Source organism: Columba livia, chromosome 4 (genome assembly GCF_036013475.1).
Source record: "Columba livia isolate bColLiv1 breed racing homer chromosome 4, bColLiv1.pat.W.v2, whole genome shotgun sequence".
In the NCBI taxonomy this organism is placed as follows: domain Eukaryota; kingdom Metazoa; phylum Chordata; class Aves; order Columbiformes; family Columbidae; genus Columba; species Columba livia.
Genome location: NC_088605.1, coordinates 69,292,861 through 69,317,416, shown reverse-complemented (window position 1 = coordinate 69,317,416; position 24,556 = coordinate 69,292,861). Strand labels below are relative to the sequence as shown.

At 39.2% G+C, this 24,556-nt stretch overlaps 1 protein-coding gene across 1 annotated transcript in view; it reads right to left on the bottom strand.

Annotated features, from left to right (window-relative positions):
• Window positions 1-223: 223 nt before the first annotated feature.
• The window catches only part of ARSJ (arylsulfatase family member J), a 47,036-nt gene continuing 22,703 nt past the window's right edge, over window positions 224-24,556 (bottom strand). The window contains exon 3 of the mRNA XM_065062244.1: window positions 224-2,809. Coding sequence (XP_064918316.1) covers window positions 1,408-2,809 — 1,402 coding nt within the window. The 3' untranslated portion in view covers window positions 224-1,407. The remainder of the gene's footprint in view (window positions 2,810-24,556) is intronic.

Genomic DNA, 24,556 nt, shown 5'->3' with positions numbered 1-24,556 from the left:
GGTACATCCATTAGTCATCCATGCAGACACACTGGAAACCGGTAGTGTGAACCGCTCTCACATTATATACATAATGGAAGAATAAATTCTGATTCAGAAGCAAAATGTCAATAAAATCATCCCTGCACCAAAAATAATAGTAATTAAAAAGTTCACTAGAGTTCTTTGAAAATAAACAAGGACAGAATTGCTGTCCAGGAAGCAAAAAAAAAAGGCAGACTACTTTTATGAATGCCATAAAAATAAACTATTTTAATAGATACATAAATAAAACGTTTAAAGTATAATTTTTCCCCAAACATAAAGATGGCCTAGCCTCTGTACAGAAACTGAACAATATTCACGTGACTACTAAATTAAATAATCACTTTGTTACATTCAAAATAATTGGAGGCAAATACATAACGACACGATGCACCTGAATCGTTCTCATCCTAGCAGTGTATACAGTATTTTATTGTTTTACAGTACTCTGAGGATATGGATTTGATAAATAAAAATCTGAATGACAGAGTGGAAATAAAATTAAAAATCAAAGGAAAAAGAATCCAAACAACTCTAGCACCCAAACAGGTACTTTGCATCACCTCTTAATTGAAGTTTCAATGGAAGAGAAATAAGTATTGTTCTGGGAAATAAATTACATACTTTATGTATTGCAGAACAGTTATCTTAACGTGTTTAAATATTACATTCACCTAGGTGATGTGTTTTTGTCTGTACCTATGATAAATTCTATATGGTGTGTGCTAGCTCTTCATGTGTGTTGAATAACAGCCTTCAGGATTTACGACAAGTGGGGGGAGCTTAGCACAGCTAGGAAATCTTTAAAATATTTCTGATTTATGTAAGGCAGACAGAGTCTAATTCGAAGCAGCTTTCCTCCTATCATGTCCCCCTCTCCAGCACCCCAAATGTTACTGTGATGGCTTCATGTTTTTGCTGTGTTTGTATCAAAGTATCATAGGTTGGTGACTAACACACTCTGACCCACAGAGGTTCTCAGGTTTTGTTTTTCCTTTCTCTCTATGAATCATCTGTCAATTTGAGAACATTTACCCTTAACATATCCATACTCTCCAAATGTCCCAGCTGATTTCGGCAAGGAAGCCCCATCTCTCCATCAAAAACAGTATTACTGAAGTTGGGAGTTATTTCCATTGTCATCGGGAATGTAACTGTGATGGGTGAGCACCATTCCTCCTGCAGAGGAGAAAGTTTGTCATGTGGACATTTACATACACTCAACGCAGAGTGTTGAGATATCTTGTGTTGGTGAAATCAGGGAAAAAATTAGGTGATAACTTCCATCCATAGTGCAGAGATAGCATTTCTAGTAAATTCTCTCAGAAGTTCAAGGAAGTTGGACCAAGCTGACTTAGACTTGGCAAAAGAGTGTGCTCGAGTCTATCCACCAGCAAGACGTGAACGGCAGTGTAATGATGGCCCTTTTTTCCGATTTGCCTTTTTCTTATTCTTGTTCTTCTTTTGCTTATTCGCACCTTTACTTTTATCCGATTTCTTTTTCTTTTCATCCTCCTTAAACCATGGACCCCAGACTCCTCCATTCAGCTTTGGGTTACTCCGAGGGTCTTTAGGTGGGTATCGAACAGGAACTGCAGTCTTATTGAACTGTGAAAGCCTCCGCAACAACTGCTTCACTACATCTGGATACTTTGCAGAGAGGTCCACTCGCTCATATGGGTCGGCGGTTATGTTGAAAAGCCACACTGTTTTGCCAGCTGTCCAAGAAACGCGTTCATTGTGCCAGCGGTTGGGGCCCGCGTTACTGAAGGCCTGTGGAGGGACCCAGTCGCTATATCCTGGATTTCCCGTCAGTAGTTTCCAATGATTCACTCTGATGGCAGATTGAATCGCGGTGTTCCAGATCCCATAGCCAGCTGCCCAGGACCCGTTTTTGGCTTTGGTGTAAATCGGGTCAATGTTGTGCAGGATGTCCACCCGTGGAGAACGCCTGCCTTCACTAATGGTTTCCCATATATCATAGCCATCCAGCTGGATATCTTCATCGATCTGCCCTTCCGCCAGTGTGATCAGAGTGGGGAACCAGTCTGTGATGTGCACAAGCTCCTTACACACAGACCCTTTGTTTTTCAGAAGGGGACTATGGACAAACCCAACAGCACGGATACCTCCTTCCCAGTAGGTCCCTTTGCTTCCTCGGAGAGGCCAGTTACTTCCTCCAGCCATTGGCTGCCCACCATTATCTGAAGAATATATGATAATGCTGTTGTCATAGTAACCATACTTCTTTAAAGCAAGGGTTACGTTGTTTATGGCTTCATCCAAACAAGCTAGCATGGCAGCATATCTTCTCCTGTTGATGTTATTTATAGATCGATAATGTTCAAAATACTTGCCTGGTGCCTGAAGAGGCGAATGAACAGCTTGGTAAGCAATATATAAGAATATGGGTTTGCTGGGGTTATGGGAAGCTAAGATTTGTTGTACTTTCTGTGTGTACATCTGTGTCGAATAGATGCCGTTGTCATGATCCCAGGCCGCGTTGTCATTTTCATACAGGTCGTAGCCACATATCCCAGGGCTGTCACATTTGAAGTGAGTGTAATAGTCACCGCTGCCTAAGAGCGAGCCGAAGAAAGTGTCAAATCCTCTCTGCGTGGGCATGCATTCTCTGCGGTAAAATCCCAAGTGCCATTTGCCAACCATGTGTGTTGAATAGCCAACCTCCTTCAGCTTCTGAGGTAGCGTGACGTTATCCAGAGGTAAGCAGTTGGGCTGGGTGGGCCGTATAATGGAGTGCTGGAGGCCGGTGTGTATCTGGTACCTGGAGGCAGGGAGGAGACAGACATACACATCAGGCAGCGAGAGGAAAAAATGCTCAGGCCCTTACATGTGGACACCCATGTGCATAACTGTAACAGAAAAAACTCCTATTCATGAAGCCATTTTCTCTTGAAAGATTCTGAAGTGCCTATGTCAAAAACTAACAAGGTCATACTATCACATCTGCTGAAACAGGAGAATGGCATCTGTTTGCCTTCACAAGCGTTCAGGAGCAGTTGCCTCACCTCCTTTGGCCAGTGGGCAACAACACTGAACAAGAGACAAGGCACAGAAGGATCACACCCTCCTCTCCTTGCTGGCCTCATGTTTAATGTTTTAGTTTCCTTGTAGTTGTGATCAATGTCAAAGGATCTCTGAGACAATGTGCTGCCTGTGAACCACTATTTGGGCACTACTATTTTAAAGCTAGCAGTCAAACTCCTGGACCTTTCCACTATCACTTCTGTACAATACAAACCCTGGAAAGCAGAATTATTGTGTTGTTTTTCCTGAGCATGAACAAGTACTCGTCCCTGAGTCAGGACCAGCTCTCACAGTGTGCACAAAGCCCCACGGGTTGATTTCTGGTCATCCATCACACGATATGCATACGGTCTATGATTTAGCAGAGATATTACTAACACTATAACAACTGAGTCAGTCAGCATGCACGTGATGGGACATGGCTCTGCTCTCTCCTGGAACACCTACAGTCCCACGCTCTGGCATTTATCTCCTGAGTAAGAGCCGTATGTATACGTGTACTGCAAGTAGCCCAGCCAAAGCTCAAAGACCCATCTACAGTTACAGTGAAAGAGGTTTATGAGCGATTGCTCAAAAGGAAGTGATAATTTCATCAGTGCATCTCTTGTTCAGACATCATTTTTTGTCCTTGCCTACCTGTTTGACAAAATGTTTCCCTCCCTGAACTGAGTTAGTCAAAACACCTATACATGCAGGAGTGCAGATATTTTGAGGTACTTTCTTTTCCTCCACAGAAAGCTTTCATGTGTCCCCATTTCACAATGATTACAGAAAACTATGTGGATAAATACATCTTTTACAATGCCTCATAATTTGCTAGTGGTAAACACATCTACAGCATATAAATATGCTAGACTTTGAACATGCAACAGCAGTATATTTAAAAGATAGGATAATAAATTCTGCAGTGCAGTACAGTCTATGTGTAAAGAATACATATGGCTTCCATATGATTAGAAAATGAATCCAGCATGGGCAGTAGTAAGTATCAAAGATCAAGGACAAATCCATTTATATCAATTTGATACTAAAAAATAAAATGTAACAGCACACTGTCAACCAAAGATGACTTCTCCCTGAATATAGGAATAGATTAGCTGAAGAGAACAGCTGGGTCCACCATTACTCTGAATCTTCCCCCAAAATACTTTTTAATTAATTTGTGGTAGTAGAAGTTTGGGTTTCCTGACACGTTCTGCTAATATTGCCAATCTGAGTGGCAACCTGAGCTATCTAGAAAATTAAAAACTTTAGGCTCTGCCTGTCCATAAATAACTTAAAGTCTGCTTTTATATGATGTCTTCCTGGCCAAGATCTTAGAAGGCACCATAGATGCCTTTAATGACTGCCAATCTGTAATAATTGTGCAACTCCCATTTTATTCTTAAACTTATTTTCACAGAACCAGAAGCTCTAGTCTAACTAATTTATTGCAGAAGTTTTGGGTGTTGCTCTCCTCTGCTTTCAGCCAGCCTGTACTCAGTACACTGCAGCGCTGCTGCTTTTCTTTGTCTCTCTGGCACTTTTTCAGAGCATTGTTTCTATCTGTTACCAGTTTGTGGATCTGGAGCCCTGCCATCCAATTGTCCCCAAACTCAGAAGCTGGTGCCGACACAGGAGATACTGCAGTTGTTAAAGCATACTCTCAAATTTACGGGTTTCTGTGATCTGTACTTTGCTCTTGTAAAAGAAATGTCATGCACGCACAAACACCCACATCTCTCCCATGATTCAAGTATAACTTTATTCTCCTTTTAAAACTGGTAAACTACAATGAGGACACCACGCTGACTAATGGCAGTGCCCCACACTGCAGTTCACTTCATCTTTGAGAGTCCTCAGGCAACTATGTTCACAAGACATTTAATTTCCTTCCCGTTCTCGTTCCTCTGTCTTGTTAAAACCTTTCAGTAAACTCCTCTTATTTGATCTGACTGAAAATGTCCCTGCCCCATCGTGCTATTTTAGTCAATAGCTTCTGCTGTCTTAAACCTTGACAGCCTCCTCTATCTTGAGATCAACACCCAATCCCAGCTGGACAGTTTCTTCCCTGATAAGTTAATTTTGCTTGAAGTCAGAATTTTCTTTAAAGTGATGTTGTAATAGGGATCCTTCCACCCTTCTTCTCAACACAGAAGCTGAGCCTGGGGGGAAACAGGCAAAAGAATTTGCAACACACTGAAAACCAGTTTGCCTGTTGGCAAAGCCTACAGAGAAAGTACGATATTCATACAAAGTTAATTCTCATAAAGAATTCATAAACAAGATGTAGATTCCCTAGCTAGGGCTTTATCAATTATATATCCGAGCATGAAATTCCTACACTGTTAATCTGACAAATACTGAACGAAACAATATCAAGAATTAGCCTCAGTTACACATATTCTTCTTGGGAAAAATATTTGGCATAGAGCACCACGTCTTGTTTCAGCAGCGCCCGTAGGAACTGACTTGATGTGCTGGCCACAATGCACACACAGCAGTCCTGCTCAGATCCTGCGCGGCTGCCTTTTTTCATGAGACGGGTGTGTTTCCCATATGTGTGTGTGTGTGTGTGTATGCTATTTCTGGCGTAGTTATGCTTCTGAATATACATATACGCATACATACGAGCAGATACGTAAAAAAGGATCTGCAAAATAATCAATTACACGTAAAATATTTCAACCAAAGAAATGTTTCAAAGAAATGTCAACCTATAGTTCTCAGAATAATCTTCACTATTACAAAAAATGGTCAAGACTTGTTCACTTTTCTGTGCCACGTGCCTTCCTAATTGATCCATCATGTGCCAATATTACTTTTTCCAGTGAAAGTATTTTGTTTTCAAAGGACTTGCAGACCATTCATGGGAAAACAAAGTAAGCTGAGCAAAGCAGTGATTGTATGGAACTGAATAGCATTAATAGCAGTAGAAAAAGCATCTCGACATTACTGTTTTGAAACTGTATTTAGACTGTGCAAGGGAAGAAAAAACAAGGCAAAACAAGGCAAATAAGAGGCAGATTATGATTTTGGGGGAGTTCTTTAGAAGATAAACTCATGAGTTCACTAATTTCCATGAACATCTGTGAAATACATTCTATAGATTTCAATACTTTCTACCACAAGAGTAGCTAATTCCTGAGAATAAACTGATTGAATTTAATCCTAAATGGAGAAAGCAAGTTATGATCATGAAAGTCTGGAATCCATTATTATAATTACAATACTAAAGAGTTAAATATAAGTAAATGCTGACAGGCCACAGAATATAATTTTATAGGTTTTTTAGACTTTGACCTGTATGGATAGTATTTACATAAAGGTAATAGACTAATACTATGCTGTATAAAGTATAGGGATCCAAGACTTGTGAATACTTTATACATATGTAGTATGATCTCTTTCTCTCTGCCTCTTCAGGTTTCTAGATCATGTTTGTCTCTATTTAACACCTGAAATTTACAATTTGGAGAACAAGGACCAAAGTAAAAATTATGTGAAATGTTCAGCTAATCATATGCATATTGAAAATTAATTTATCCTCACTGCACGAGGATGGCTCCTCTTTGTGCACTTTCTACTCATTTCTATTTTACTGGTGTGGAAGTTGTCCAAGTGTTTACACTGTGATAACTGTTCCAGCAAAGGCAGCTGTTTAATGCCAGGTGACTGTTACAGCACTTTGTTTACTTGTTTGTAGTGGAAACTTTAAAGCAACGGACTCCCAGAGGGAGTATCTTGATGACTTCATGGGTCCTTTGCTTCTTGGATGCTGAGAGAAATATTTCAGAGGTTTCTTAAATAAATAAACAAATAAATCCTCTATCTTGAGTCTTAGCTCACAATACTGCTTTCCAACATGACTTCCCTTCCTTTTTCAATCTGGAAAGACACAAAGCTAAACCAGTGGCTTTTACACGGCTCCTACCTTCAGTCTTAAGGTGGAGAGACCATTAAGTTGTTAAGGGTCAACTGCACATTCAGGTGCCAGTGTCTTTGTGGATGTAAATCACCACAGGGACACTAAAGTCAATTTGACCTGAGCTTGAGGAATACATTAACATTTGGAGGCTTAATTTCCCACTTCTGATGTCTCTAGTTTCCCAGTTGGCATTTGGAGAGCAAATCAAAGTAGAGAAGTCGGTCAATGACAGTAATCTTTGCACATTTTCACTGCTATTCCCCTGAAGCAGAGTTTTCCTTAAAAAATGTTTCCCTAAGGAATTTTCTATTGAATATTTTCCCCCTTAACTTCGGGGTGGGTTCTCCACTGAGAAAGAAACTGGGATGTTTCTAATTTTGTAATGTGCATGTACAAAACTATTGATTTTAAGCTTTCATATTTTTAAAATACTGCATTAATTTTCTTCAAACTGAGATTCTTTTCAGGCTCACTGAAGATTAACAAAGAAGCACAGTCTGAAGTTTCTAATTTCAGGAACTTTTTCTAGCACAGTTTTACTTAGGTACATGTGGAAAATATACTTTTATTATGCTTGCATAGCTCAGGATATGTGGAAGAAATTTTCTCATTTTTTAAAAATAATTAACTCTAGCCTAGGACTTAGAAAATATTTTAAATAAAAAATCATTTGCCAGAAGGAGTTGCAGAAGGAGTGATAGCACTGAAGTATGCATACTACATTAATTAAAGAATCATTATTGATGATTGTAAATCTCCTTGTTAAAAATAATAAAATACAGCAAGTAGATAATAGTCTATAAAGTAGGTGTAGGAACTGCTAAAGAAAGTCTATGGCATCTTACCTGAAGCTGTTTGTATAACACAACAGCTTGAAATATAGCTATTCAAGGTGAATAAAGACTATAGAAAGCAGTGACATTTTTTACTTGGAGATTCCTCAGAAGTTGAAGTTAGTGGGGAGAAACAAAATCCAGCACCACATTTGCTGCCAAAAAATGATTAGAAGTGGGACTCAATGACCAGTAAGAGAAAACAGACATAATGAAGACTTCTTCATAGTGGACTAGTGGCTTTGGGATGGGGTCAACAAACCCTAATCATTGGAGAAAGCTATTACTTTGGGCAGGTATTTTTACTCTACCTCAAATTGCTTTGAGCTCTGTAAGATGCTCATAGGGAAGAAGGAGCTCTGCAGAAGGTCATACGCTTTCAGCCTTCCAAACAGGCTGGTGAAGAGCATGGCAGAGATATGCAAAGTTCCTGGATCAGACATGGACCAACATGAAAGAAACACACAAAAATGATTTTGCATTAGAAATACTTGCCATAAAACCTTTTTATGCTGAATCTGCTGAGGTTTTTAAAACTAGAATCAAAGGGTAAAGTTGGAAAAGGGGCAGATTGCTACATGAGACACTGGGGCAGAGAGATAGAGCTAAGCTGATTTAAATGAGATGCAAATAAACCTATCGCAGCCTGACATGAACTGCTGCAAAGCAGTCAGTGAGTATCAATTCGTAGTCCCTTCGGACTGATGACAATGAAAGCCATCGCCTGTAGCCACAGCGCTTCTTTCTCATTTTGTGTTAAGTATATTTGCTGATAAGCAAAGTGATTTCTAAATTTTCACGCCTTTCTTATTTCCAGTCTTTTCCTAGCTTAGCAACCAGTGACCAGTCTTGCCTCTGCTAATTTCCACTTACCGCGCTTCTGTGAGAGGCAAAGCAGGCAGCTGGCATCTCAGCATTTGTTACGGCAGCAAGTTTGAACATATGTTCTAGACAACATATGTGTTAATCACATTTCTTCAGTTTTGATGGTCCATGTCAACTGCATACTGTTCCATGTGACATGTTGTCTAAATGCTACCACCAAAGTTTTTGCTTCTGAGAAGACTATATTGCATGAAAACCATCTTAAGGAGCCTTGAGCTTATACCATATAAGTTACAGCTCATCTTTCAAAAAATAGCAGCTAAGCAGCGGTGCAGGAGAAACTGTTTTTTTCTGCCCTAAGTTCCGGACACTTGGTTCCAAAGTAAAGTTACAGCTAAGGCTTCAGTTCAACATACATTTTAAATAAGAATGTGATTTCAGCCAGGTAGCTGGCTGAAACAGGACCAAAGTAAGCAACTGAAGTTTGTGCCATGAGCGTGAGTGATGCTATAGGTATGGAAATAACTCTCCAGTCAGCTGTGTAGCATTTTATCCTGGTTAAAATTCTGAACAACACTAGGGAGTGAAGGAAATGCCTCGAACATGATTTGTCACAAAATGTACTCTTTTGCTGAACAATATAAATTAAGTGTAGAAAGGATGTAGTGGCTTATGCTGCCTATTTTTTTTACCTGCTTAAGATTGTGGATAAGATATTCTGTATATCTACAGTATTGTCTCAGTGGTTTGAATTAGACAAGAAATACATTTATTGATATGTACAAATGGTACTACAGCTAGCGAGTTACTTCTCTGAGATGGTGGATGCGTGAATTACAGAAGGAAATCTACTTGCAGAAAAAAGAGGAGCAAAGATTTATTCCCAGAATATGGAGACAGTTCATCATTGGGATATGAGTTATGGCTGGAGGGTTCAAACGAGCTCTGCTGCAGCAATGAACATACAGAATGCTGTGCCACAGCCTGACCAATACCATCTAATTTATTTTTAAATTTGAGAGACACAAAGACTGTCCATTTTTCAGAGCAGACATGATCCCTCCGGTCCCCATAGTCCTGGTTCCCAACTATTCAACTGACGGAATGCAGAAAGCTCAGCACATGCATGTCATTGCCTCAAGCTTCCCACTTTCCTTGGGAAAGAACCAGAGTCATACAAGCAGGGAAGCCTGAGGGAATCTGAATAGGCTCCTCAGAGCATTTTCTCTGATCAAGTCTCCTATCAACTTTAAAGGTATGCTACAAAAATCTCTACGAATCTGCTCTATCATTTAACCTTTTTTATCTTCTGGCTTGTGTCCTGGTTTTGCTAAAAACAAGTTTCTCTTTTAGTGAATTTGCCTGTCAGCTAAAGCCTTCATATTAACTGCATTTTCCTGGAGAACCAGACACATGTTTTGGTAAACCTAGCAATGGAATGCAAACTTATTGATAAGCACGGATGGACATCTCGCGAGAGGGGCGACGAGAAGCAAGTGACCAAGAAACTGACCAAGTGTGTATAACATCCCATTCACGTGAATACTTCATATAAAAGTGGGAGATCACGAGGATCTCGTTGGCTTTTCCCTTTTGCCCTTTTCCCTGCTGCTTATGGCCGACATTAGGAGAGGACCTTGCTAGTCGTCCCTGAGAACTGAGGCCTAGTGACAGACTGAATCCAGCTCCGATTGGCTGCAGAGTCTAATCCAGGACTTCAGGTGCCGGCTCTGCAGTTGCTGAGACTTTCAAGATTGGTTTTGTATATTTTGTATTATTTTCTCTATTCTTATTAGTAGCATTAGTAAAACATCTTTAATTTTTTTCCAACTCTCTTCACTCTGTGCTTCTTTTCCTCCCAATTGCCTCTCCTTAGTGAAAAGGGGGGAGAGGGAGGGGGAAGTGTGGGAGGGGGAGAGGGGGTTAACAATACATCTGCCAGGGTTTTATTGTCACCCTGCAATCTTAACCCTCGACAGCTTGTAACTTTAAGATTTTTTTGGGGGAGGCAGGTATTGAATGTATTTCCTTCTCTGATCCATCTACAACACTAAAGACTAAATGTGAACTCAAAACCCTTGCAGACTTTCACTGTGTCGACCCACATAAAACAAAACTGGAGTTTTCACACACAGACATACATACACACACATTCACTTCATCTTCAGCTGTATTCCTTGAGCTTCTATGTGCTTATAAATCAGAGCAGAAAAACACCCACTTCTAAACCAAGTGTTTACCTAAAAAGTCTAACTCCAATTTACTGTTTTATCACTCTGGTAGTGCTACTGCAAACAATTATCTTGAAAGATTCTCAATTTTGCCCTACTTTAAATTGCTTTGGGGGGGTCGTGGTGGGTTTTTTGTGTTTTTAAAAAAGCTAAGGCTCTTCCATCAAATACAGGGGGAAAAAAAGTAGTGATTTATTTGTAGACTAATATTGTTACAGTTTTTGTTCCAATTACCTTTTTTCAAGGACCTACAGGAGTTGAGGTGTCCTCGTTTAACCGAATGCTATTTGGAATTTGATGCATTAATACAAACCAGGAATCACTTGAAAACTCTGATCTCATGCAAGCCCTGACATTTGGTAATTTCAATAATGTCCTTACACCACTTTATAACTTTTTGTGTATTTTTATCACCTGGCACCTAGAAATGCCGCTCACAATAACATTAACAAAAATAAACATTTATCAATAGCGAGAATCAGAGGGACTTCCAGTGTGCTCCTTGTGGTGGTTCAGAAGTCCCAGTACAGTGATGGACCCCGCTGCTCAAAAGCTGAAGAACCAAGCCAGAAAATGCTTATTTTTTATATTCTGACCAATTTTGTGTCTCATGGATATGCAACAATTCTACTCTTTCATCTTCTCCATGTCCTGCTGACATAACTGTCACTCGAAAAGTGAGGCAGAGCTTGGTGACCAGCAGGAAAGAAACTTGTCTCTAATGCTGCTAGCTTCGAAGGAATAATAGCTGACTATAGAACCAAGCTGGGAGAGAAAAGAAACAGAAACCTTCATCTGTGTTTCCTCAGCGTTACTCTTACTGGTTGCAAGGGGCGGTTAGTGCAGGAAAAAATAAATTCATATAATGAAGCTCAAGCAGAAGTTTCATCTTTAAATCACCCCACAAATTAAGTTGTAATTAGTATTTGCATACACTAATTCCTAATTTGTACAAAACGTTATGAAACTGGCAGCATATCCACTACTAACCTTTCCTGTCGTTGAGACAGTTTATCTGCTCAAATGGGAGGACAAAAAGGAAAAAGGAGAACGTGGGAGTTGGCAGCAGCTGGAATGCACATGTGTATATGCAGCTATTGTTTTCTTTGCCCCAAGTTCGCTGCAGCTGTGGAAACAGAGCACAACGTTTCCAACTTTATCACTGAATGTTATTCACTTAGAAAAAAGGGGAAAAAATTTGCGATTGCATAATCAGCGCTCTCAGTTTCATGTCTACATGTAAGTGACATGAAAAGAAAACCATTTGACTAAATGCTTTGCATGCCAACCACAAATCCAGACATTGCCACCAAATTCTGGGCTCTCAGCAAAAATAGATCCCATCGGATATTACACTTAATCACCATGTTCCTGGGAAAAGAAATGCACCGCTGTGACTTCAGGAGGATACTGGAGCTACAGTTGCAGGAAGTTCACATAAATAGACTATCCCTGCATATTCCTCTGAAGTTAAGGCAAGCAAATAGCAAAGCAAAAGCAATTCATGAGTAAGAGGTGAACTTTTTAGTCCCGCTTCAGTCGTTTTTGCAGGAGGAAAAGCAGAAGAGAATGATATAAATGGGGTCTAAAAGCCATAAATTGGTGTGCAGAAGATTTCCCCTCTCGGGTACTTCAAAAACTGGCCTACGGACCCTGTCGCAAGCACTGCATGAAGCTGGAGAAGAATGGCATGTCAGAACAGGGACATGGCACCAGTTTGGAAAGGTTGTTCTCTGTGCTGCAACATCTAACTCCTGAGCATTGAAAGTGTGTTCAAGGAGCCTGTATTTTAACCTATGTGTTCACTGCTGCACTTGAGAGACATCATCTCAGAAAGTATTAATGTCCTGGTGTAGCCATTGCTATGGACAGGGTAAATGTCAATGGTTCAGTGTCTCATTGAAGCATTCTTCCCATAAGAACACACTAATTGGTAATAAATCAGGCAATTTTTACATGACCAGAAAAAAAAAAAATGCTGTATACAGGTGCAAAATATTTTTCAGCTGCAAATCTCAAGTTTGAAACTCATAATTCTGTGATAGTTTAGGAAAAGTAATCGTTATATAAGAAGAATTTATTCAGTGCATGCACCTAAGAGACACGAAAGGTATTCATCATATGCTTGCCTTTCATAAGAAGACGTCTTTATTAAAATTATATACCTGATAGCAGTCCTTAAGGTAGAAGGCAGTTATTTTCTTGCCATTCACTTTAATTGAAGTACACGTTTTGACTATTTATTTGTATTTCTGAATTAATATTGTCTTCATGTATTATTCATGTATCCAATACTTTGAGTCTATATCAAATCTAAATGCTGTAAAATGACCTTGAATGGACAGCAAGGATGACTGAGAACAAAATGACAATGTGTAACATACAACTACCATACCATGGCTTTATGTGATATCATTTGAGAGAGATAATTGCTTTTTAATTAAAGAGCATTATGACATTGAAAAACGAACAAACAAACAAACAGGATCATTCAGAGCTTCGTAGACATCTCAAGTGTTTTAGATACCTCCACACAACATCCAAAATTTGTGAAAGCTAGAATTTTCTATTAACCACTGACAACTACATAAACATACCATTCCTGAGCATGACATGGGACAATGTCATAGTTTCATTGCTTTACTGAACTTAAGTACCCTATAGGCCCTTAAGTTTCTTTTGAAACCTTAGATTAGTCTTTAAGACTCTGATTTAAAATTAGAAATAAGTTATTATTGAAAGTATGCTAATCAAGTGGTAATGTCCACAATTTCTCTTCAGTATTTATAATATTCCCATTTCCCTGCTCTGTTACTTGTCTCAACCTCAACCGTCTCAAAGCACCTATTAGACAAGAGACCTGATTCTAGGCTACTTAATATGTAGCTACTTAAATAGAAGGATCAATTCTATCCATTTCAATTGAATACTCTTTCAGATAAATATTTGCCATTCATTCTGAATGCTGATTAAGAAATATTCTTGGATTATTATTTCTGTTTTATCTCAGCTTTGCTATTCTATTTGTTCTGCCTAATGCCTTCTATTCTATAACATTATTCTAAAACATGTACATTTGCACCAGAAGGAAATTATCTCTTCCTTAAACTACCACATATCACGTAGCAAGATATCCACCTAGAGCAATGTGATATAGCTGAGCATTTATGTTTAACATTCAGTTACAAATTTCTAGACACATCAGTTGCACATTAAATGATAAACTGTTACTCAAAACTGAAAAAGTGAGATTGTGCAATGCACGTAATCCACTTACACATTAGAACTTCAAGTTTTACAGATTGCTATGCTCACCCAGGTGCCTCCTGTTTAAGATCTTTAACACCAAGATTGTTCTCAGCAAGATAAAGATGCCATTCGCTCCTGTCTCTACAGGTATCCTGGGGCAGACACAGGCCAGAAATCATTTTGTGCCACTCCAGAACTAGTTTTAGAACTGAAGTAATTTCCTGAGAAAAGCTACAGCCCTGATAATATGAAGAACAGTTTTATCTGGATTGAAGAGAGGAACGCACTGTGACTTTTCAATAACATGGATCGTTTCCTGGGCTGACATTAACTGGCAACAGCAGTGGCACTGACTCATTAGTAAAAGGAGTAACTTTGACTTGAAACAGAGGGCTGGGAGCCAAGAGACACACTCGCTTCTGGGTTCTGCATAGTTTGCAGCCTGAGCATTGCAGCTGACCTCTAATTCTTTTGTCCTTCTGACACTTTCATATTATTTTTCTAGTCTTTTGTGTTCCTCATTCCTTCAAGTAGGGATGGTACTATGTCCCTTGTACAACGCAGCTTATGCTCAAAAAGAGCTTTTTAGTCTTCAGATAAAAAAACACCGGTGGAATGCAAAGGAGCATCACCCTGATGCTAAAACGAGTTTGTAACTGGATTTGTTAAAACACAGCACTTAGAAGCAGCTACTTATTTACAGCAATTACGGGTAGTTATGTATGAATTCTGTCACATATTGCTGCCTCTGAACTAGGTCCTACTTCCTCATTAGATTCAGATTGTCGTTAGTGCTACTGGATTTTCTTTTCTACTTCCTGATTCACTTGAGAAATATTGTACTAAAACCCATTTTTCAGAACTGGCCACAATATACAAGTCCATTTTTGATAGAGACACTGGCTGGTGTTGAAGACACTGTGTGCAGTTCCCAAAGAAATAATGTATTAAGATAATGAAATATTCTATTAACTGTGGTCCCAGATGAAAGGTTTCTGATTGACAACATGAAGAAATGACATATCTTTGTTTATTCACAGGGGAGACTCAACATGGAAATCAAATGCTTTTGCTGCCATTATCTGAGTGTATGTAGACGTAGGTGTGCTTTTGTAGCAGAGGCAGGAAGGAGTGGGGAGCAGTGTTTCAGTGCTGTCAGTCATTTATGTGACAATTTTTAACTAACACATCAGAGATACTGCATAATATGGCATAAAAAAGGAAAGTAAAATGTCTGTATTCAATGCACAATGTCTTTCTTACTTTAGGGATTTTCAAATTTCTGGAAAGCAATAGAAGTGTAAAGACAAATGGAACTCTCTTCCAAGGTACTCTTAAATGCTCTGGTCAGTTTCTCTCTTAAAAACTCCATGTTTTGGAACTGAAACGGAGCAAAACAACTTCAGCAGGTACCACGTCCAGCTCACTGCAACCTGGCCCCTGTAACCAGGGAAAATGCTACAAAGGCCCTAAGACTGAGCTTGCACAGCTGTCTCTGCTCATCGCAAGGCAGCGTAAAGCCAGGAGCTTAGTACTTCATCGGGTTGTTTTCTACTCCTGTACCAAATGGATTCAAGTTGCTATCTTTGCACTCTGCTCAAATTAGGCAAAGACTAGGGAAAATATAAGGCTGCTCTGTAGACCAGGAGTGGAGTAAGATCAGAAAGCTCTCCTTTTGGCAATTAATGGCAGCCCACACATTTGATCGTTGCAAGATGCCAGGGTGTGGGGTGCCAAGAAGTCCCCTCCCACCATCCTTCTACACTTTTCCTTTCCCCAGTCTCCTACACTACAGAAAAGAACTATGGCTAATGAAGGACTGAAGTTAACAGCACATCTGCTTCTAGGCCTCCATGTGACTGAATAATGAAGTGATTTGGAAAATTCTTCTTTATTTCCCTCCTAAATCCGGCTTAGCAAAACAAGTAGCACTATCCTGGAGGTCAGTGCTGCACTCGCTAATCCTTTCTAATGATCAGTAATTTCTCATTTATACTGCTTCTCAGTAACATCTTGCTTTACTGCTTGCATTGCAGGACTGTCCAAAAGCCTAACAGAAACTGAGACCACAGTGCAAAAGGCCTGGAAATAAAATGGAGGAGGAGACAGGGTTTGAGTGGAAATATGTGCCTCATAATTGTTAGTCCAACATAAATCTAGAAACCATGTCATTTACATGTATAGCAATTATCATAGAATCATTTCAGTTGGAAGAGACCGTCAGGATCATGGAGTCCAACCATAACCTAACCTAACTTCAGCACTAAACCATGTCCCTGAGAACCTCGTCTAAACACCTTTTAAACCCCTCCAGGGATGGCGACTCCACCACTGCCCTGGACAGCCTGTTCCAATGCCTGACAACCCTTTCTGTGAAGAATTTTTTCCTAATATCCAACCTAAACCTCCCCTGGCACAACTTGAAGCCATTTCATCTTGTATTATCACTTGTTAACTGGGAGAAGAGACCAACCCCCTCCATGCTCCAGCCTCCTTTCAGGCAGTTGCAGACAGCGATCAGGTCTCCCCTGAGCCTCTTGTTCTCAGGCTGAACAGCCCCAGCTCCCTCAGCTGCTCCTCATCACACTTGTGCTCCAGACCCCTCACCAGCTTCAGCGCCTCCTTTGCGCTCTTGTATTTCAATATCCTGATTATGATGAGGGGCCCAAAACTGAACACAGGATTCAAGGTGGGGCCTCACCAGCATTGAGTACAGTGTCTAAAACCAGACAAAGCATACATGAACTATTTGCTAAAAAATATTAATATACTAATGAAACCATGCCTTATTTAAGATGTTACTAGGTGATTTTGATCCCAGACAAAATACCACAAGAATGACTCAGGTAATGGAGTGAGCTGGATAAGCATAAGTGAGGTGTAAATCGGACACACAAAGTTTTGGCAGTATGCCTTCATTGTATCAAACAATTAAATCCTACTACATTCATGGAGCCTATGTATCAATGCCGACAACCTTATATGCCTGCCTTCTGTGGGACCTTTTCCCCCCCTACCTGAAAACATTTGCTTGATACAGTGATATTAGCATTACATACCCTGTGAAAAGTGATTTAAGGACTGATATCCTCTTCAAAACGTAGATCCTTCGTACTGAGGTAGGAGGTATACTATCCTATATGTATAATATTCTGTACTATACTATGAAAGAACTTCAAGGCAAACAGTAACTTGGCAGAGGTGGATGGGATTATCAGCCTGGTTCAGACATCAAAACTAAGGATGAATTTTTAACTGACTTCACAGGGCCCTCATTCAGATCTTATTTTGGTACTTCGGACCCAGCTGCCCTTTCCATACTCTAAGGCACTCAAATGGGTCACTACCACACGGACACTTGATACTAACCCATTTTGTTCTACAGTCAAACCAAAAGATGCTCGTACCTTTCATATTTATCTCATTCAGCTGGAGGCTGTCCTTATTCTTGAGGTGACTACATCCCACCCATGTATATTACAAAGCAAGAATAAGCATAAATTTTGGTGTTGTGTTACTAATTGATTGCATAGACTGTCATAGCCCATGAATTTCTTTCACTAACTAACAGCTGAAAGACAAAATCAACATAATATTGTAAATTTAAAACAATCATGAAAAATTGAAGTAATTTAAATTGTGATCTTTTAGAATATGAGGCATTTACTTTTCTAAGATTTCTTTTGGCACTGTGAGAAAGAAAACCCTTCTAAAAATTAAAAATAAAAGGCAGAAGTAGTGATTGAGAAACATTAATTGTTAAGGAGAAAGGAAACACATTTATCATTTATCAAAGTGTTTGTTTCATTAAATAGTTGTAGAGCTCTGACTCAGGAAGATCCCTTTGTACAGATTGACCTTCCATACCTGCTTAAATTGCTTGGAGACGGAAGAGCTTTCTTGAACTGGATGGATTTAAACAACTGCCTGTTCTTGAACTGATGCTTAAGTGCACTTCCAGTCTTTGCAAGATCACAGGCATTTTAGAAACCAGTCTATAAATGTTTTTACAGTGAAGAGACAAATAGGTGATTACTGGGATTCTCCAAAACATGTCTGTAAATCTCCACAAAATCAATATAAGTGAGAGCAACTAAAAAAAGACCACTGATTCCCAATCTGCATTATTAAGCTTCCTTTAAAACAATCTGGTCCTTCAAGATTTTTCTGTAACCCTTGGACTCCAGCCAGGGCAACTGAATTTGTTAAGATGAGTACAAACTTATATATACCCATATGTGTGTGGGGAGGCCTAATATGACATCTAAGTCCTTAGAGCAGCATGGCAGCTTTTTGATTAGAAGCAAATATGTACACTGCCCAAAATGCTTATTTTGACAAAGGCGATCAGTAAATTGTTCTCTATTTTGACTTGTAATCCTCTTGCCCCAATAGAGCTGTATATCGTACAAGTAAATACATAAATGATGTAGTCCTCCCCTCCTTTTTTTTTTTTTTTTTGCAAAAGGGAAATTTAAAGGACATATTCTGTTTTCTTAGAGGTTCAAAACCAAAATAATCATAATCACAGGAAAGCAACTCCTACACATTTGGTCTTTAACCTTAGAGTTTCTTGGGGGAGTCAAGCGTTTGTTGAAAAAGACAAGAGTAAGACCATAACCTATCACCCCTTTTCAAGCATGATTAAATACTCCAAACATTACTAAATCAGTGGCAAATAACTTGTGGCTTTCAAATCACTTATGTGCTTTCAAGGTTGTGAAATCATGGATTTCAGTGTTTAATCATGACGGCAATAACTTCAGAATTAATAAAATGCTGTAATGCCATACAAATGAAGCATCATCATCTAGAGTCTCTTCTTATTTTCAACATTCATCTCTGTGTGAGGAGAGCAATACTGGAGTTGTGGGGATTGTAAAGGGAAAAGATGGAAGGAGAAGAAAGGAGAATCAAGCATCCTTCATATCTGTAATGAATAAGAAGACAAAATATTTCTTTCCTCTTCAAGACCCAAGAGAGTTAAAGGAGGAGAAAATCAGCACAACTGAACTCATGCACAGTAATTTGATGACATTACATAGTATTGTCTGCATTATGACTATGCAATACCACACGGAGCTGATGAGTTGTGACAAGACCACAGAGCTATCTTCATTTGAGGGAACGTGAAGATGTTAACAAAACTGCCGAATATCAGAACATCACATCTGTTCCGTTTTGTTTGTATGAGACTTTTCCATTCACTAAATGAATCTGTCTTCTCAGCGTAGCTCTAATGGGTCACATAGGAGGGAAGCAATCCAGAAAAAGCTGTAAACCCTTCAGGGAGCCTGTCAGCTAACTCAGTAACAAATTCTTATCTATATTTTCCTATTAGTAATAACAATATATAACTAATTTACACAGCTTTTCCTTTTTAGTCTCAAAGTGTCTCACAAAGCAGATAAATCAACATCCCTGTTTTAAATATATGCACTCCAAGATACAGAAAAATGAAGCATCTCACAGAAGTAACACAGCACCAAAGGCATAACTGTAGAAAGAGCCCTGATCTTCCCAGTCTCAGCCTTAGGCTCCACAATGGCCTAAGAAAAGTCCATGATTAAGTTCAGGGCTCCAGAGATGGAAAACAAGAAAGCTCTTTAAAACGCAGCCACACACAAGGAGAGGTTAGAAAAGCAAGAACACAGTGGGATGCATTGTGCTACCTGATTTTCAGTTACAAGCTAGATCAAGTTTTTGTCTTGACAATTTTCTCTCCAGATTTTTATCCATCTACATTAACCAAACCTGAAACTTCCTGTACTGCATTTCCTTTCTATAGAGAACTTGAGCTTATTAAGCCATTGCCTACTTTGCAAATACTGCTTGAGAGCAATGGACATATCAAGGATCAATTAAACAGGTTTCTCACAAGAGTGGGTGCACACTTTAAAACACATTTTCAACTTGTTCTGCAACTTAACCATGCTGCCTAAGTGCACCAGTTCTTCACTAACTGTCCCAGTTGACTTGTTCAATATTCAGCACATCATATATTTTGAATTCTGGCAATCTGGCTTCATGACTTTAAAATTCCTCAACAGTTCATTTTATGCCCAGTTTTTCTTGAGCGGTGCTCTATAAATTGCAGGACCAACTTCTTAGCTTTTACTGCGTTAAAATCAAACAACTCCTTTTCAAAACCAGGCTCACATATGTGCATTCAAAATCAAAATACTAAAGAGTCAGCAGCAATAAAACAGGATAGCAGCAGCAGATCTGTAAAGCCTTAGCTAGCACTTGTGGTGAGCTAAGAATGTGGGCTACACATGCATTTTGGCTGCAACTTGGGAAAATGAAGTTCCTTCTATGTTTCTAATGCAATCTCTTTAACCAACAGAGCAGTATTGAAGTACTGACAGTCATGTGGGGAAACAGCATCAACCTCTCTTGGTAAGAATGGCAACTGCTGCACCACATTAGCATGAAGGAAGATGAAAGAAAGAAGGGAAAGACGAAAAATCCATGGCAAACACATTAGAATCCAAGTAGAACATCAATATTTCATCCAGTTATTAAGATTACCTGAAACTTTAAGTTAGGCCTTTCATTACTTTTTGCACACTTTTCTTTCACAACTTTCAGTAACTAATATTATAGCCATAAGGCCAGTAGTATGTATTGTTATGTAAGTGCAGTATTTTAAAAACAAATAGCTATTTATCTAAAATCAAAAATAATTTGAAAAGCATCTAATGTAGACATGACAAGCTACTATGAACTAGCTAGCATCATTACTTCTTAGGCTTTTACTGCCTGGAAGTTAAGATTTCTTTTCTTCTTTGGGGTTGGGGTTTTGTTTGTTTGTTGTTGTTATTTTGGTGGTGGTGGTATTGTTGTTGTGGTTTTTATTTTGGTTGGTTGTGGTTTAGTGTCATTCAAGTTTAAACAGTCCAGTAAGTTTTCTGATGTTGCTTCCTTCCTGCCCCTTTTTCATTTGCAGATTGCATTATCATGCAGAAAAAAATCCTGTGCAAACGAGTTTTATGTACCTAGTCACAATAAGTGTGGCTTGGAAATGAAGTATCCATCTAGGAACAACAGAATAGAAAAGAACTGTATTATTATATTTAGAGACGACATACACCCTGGGGCAGCTGCACAAAAGCCATAGCTAGACACACTTCCTCTTGAAATGTGTACGTTACGTTTGCTGGTAGGATATGAAAGTTTTATGATGGCTCTTCAGTTCTTTAGTATGCTACATAAGCTCCCTTTCCCCTTTGCTTTCATAACAGTACATAAATATTTTACAAACTATGGGTCTTTGAACTGTTTTTCTCTGAACCATTGACTGATTCTCATTTGTCTCTTTGAAATCGTATCTCATATGCTATGAGAAATTCATCATCCTTGTTTGCCAAAAAAGCTCCAACAAAAAACCACAACAGTAATTCTGTTTGTTGCCAATGCTATGGGTCAACTTGAAGGACAATAAATTTGCGCTTAATATCAAGGTTGCATGAAGACAATTGTATTCTGACATATTCAAAGCAGTAAAGTTCAAATAGCTTTTAATTCATTCTTTATAAACCTTGAGCTAGACACTCCCAAAAATACAATTAAAAGTGGAATAAAGGAAGAATATCCTGTCTTTCAAAGTGGAGTGATGGTAATCCCATTTTCCACCAGAAGAATAAATACATGGCTGTATACATCTACTTATCTTATTGCACATCTGGAATTACAGGTGACAGTGAAACTCAGGCTATTCTGAGGCTATTCCAGGCTAACATTCATTGCTTCATAAAGTGCACAAGATTTTGTAGTGTTATGGAAAACATAAATATCTAATGCAAGGCATTTTATACAGCCTATTGAAGTAACTCAGTCCAACGTAGCTAAATAGGTCCGCATCAACTACAGTTTCTACAATCCTCCAAACTTGTCAAGTTCAGAAAAAGTGTCTTTTTTTTCCCCCTCCAGTTTTTCCCATCTGCCTTCATCCTCTGTGGGATGAAGGAAAAAAAACCATGCTTGAAATTACAGTCAATTGCAATTCTAGAATCTAACCTCGTATGTTTGCTTTGACAAGGAAATATGTAGTTTTCTTCTGAGATTACCTGCATTTCCTGTACAGGACCTGAAATAGATGTTCAAACTGTTTCACGGTTGAAATCAGAATTAAATCTTCAGCTTCACTATGATTTAGAGCACTTGCTTATGAATAAATCTCCTTTTTATTTTATTTGCTCTGGAAAAATCTCTCATCAGTATTTGCTCTGAGCATATAAATATCCTTTGCTTCAGCTACATTAAGGGATTTTATGAGCTGGAATAAAATCCTCACTGGGTCACTGGGGTCCCCAGACCCAAACTAATACAGGCTTCACAGATTTCAGCTATGAGAAGTTCTGATCTTTCCTTCTGCTCTAGTTTATATGGTTTTCTTCTGCATGAATGTCCCTGTTTTGCCCAGGTTCAGCTATTTAACTTTCTGCAAGGCTTCAGGAAACCAGTGCACCTTCCATAGGTTTCCCACATTTCATATAGCCTATCAGTAGATAATCAGGATGTATATTCGTGTTGCTATCTTCTGTTGCATGTGAGTCTTCTCTAGCACACTAAAAGCACTTTTCAAAAGTTAGAGTAATTAAATCTGGTCAGCTTTCTGGTGAAATAATATTTCCATCAAAAATTTTTCCTTAGAAAACCCAGTGAAACCCAATCTTTTAATAGAAACAATACCACCAAAAGTTTAAACTCAAAAATGTCTTAGAAGAGACACATGTCAGTCTTTATCATCAGCGCTGTGGCCTGAGATCTGAGGCAGCCCACATCTCTATCAGTTTTTCTTTTTAACACGTTCACTGAACAGGGTCTCAGGCTACACTGCAGGTGAGAACTCTATTGCTCTGCAGACTCAGTCTCTAGGTCAAAGAATAGTGCAGCACTTTTAATGAGGAAATGGAGAGATTCATTATTCTAACAGCTGCAGGACTTAGCAGGGATATTGGGTAGACAGGGTCAAGTTCCTGCGTTCAGGTTCCTGATTCCAATCACAGTCTCAAAACCAGGTTCTTCAATGTTAAAATGCACCCACCCCACCACCTGAAACTCTTGTTTTTCTCTTGCTCTCATGCATCAGTACAACGTGGCACCAGATTTCACTCATCCACCTGTTTTGCTGCTGCTTTTCTAGCTGAAAAAACGTTTTTCTATTGAGACAGGAAAAATGAAACAAAATAACAATCTCACAATGTTAAAAATTTCAAGTGCATGGCTATTACAGAGCTCTTGATTAGCCTATAGATGGAAAAGAAAGATTTAAATTAGGTTGCTGAACAAGCGGAATCATGCAAAGCATACTATACCTTTGAATAAAACCCCAAACGCGTATACACTATTTCACGCTCTCACCAGAAAGAATGATTTCTCCCACTCACTCCCTCAGGAATGTGCTTACAAAATTCCACTTCTCCTGACTCAGTAAGTCCTGCTTCAAAATTCTTCCCAATTATGGCCATGTTTTCGGCTGCTTGTTTAAAAAGCGCTTGATGACCTTTTATTACCTGCTGATAGTTTGTTTTCTAGAAAAGAAAACAAAAAAATGAAACGTCTGCACATTGCACTTTTCCATGCTGGCAGCTAAAGGAGCAAAATACTGATTTGGGAAACATGGAATCTATTGATTTGTGTCAAACTTCAAGACTTGGGACAAAGTACATAGAATTCAGACTCTAACAAACAGTGGCATGCTCTAGAGATATTACTCTCTCTACTCTTCCCCAGAGGTTGCCCACCCCAGATAAAATTTGCTTTAGTCCTAGCAGAAACATATCTTAAATGATAGTTGAAGTTGATGTTCTAGACTGTGGTCCAATTTAGCAAAGACAAAATTACATTCCCTTTTCCTCCCTCTAGCACCTGGGCAGTGACCTGGACTTCAGGAATGGGACAGATTTGAGCAATGCACAAGTACCTTAAGCCACACAGCTAAGCTAAAATGAACTCGCCCACCACCTTTCTTCGTTTTATCAAACCAGAATAATTAATTCAGCTATCCTCCTCTCAGAGTACTGTGAAGCCAAACCTATTAATGTCTCTGAAGCTGTGTGAAATCCTTTGACAGAAGCAGCTATGGAGGACCAAAACTGTAATGTCTGCTTTCAGACCAAAGTAGCTGCGGTTTCCATGCTTCGGTGACTTTCTCAAATGTCTGTGATGACAATTACAGATACTGAATTTCTTGTCCTTTATCCCTCTGAAAACAGCTTTCAAAAATTCCTAGTGTGAGTCCAGGTTGAGAGGGCAGGTTACAAGGGAGAACAACAGACAGAAGAAGGAATCAGGACCATCTTTGCTATTTTTTCCCTTTTTCAGTTTACCCACATCACCAACCAGCATGTTGGGGAGGGCAGCCCGTCCCCCCGGGTCCCAGCACCCCAGCCCACAGCAGAAGTTTTGCTCTTGGCCCACCAGCAGCAGGTTGT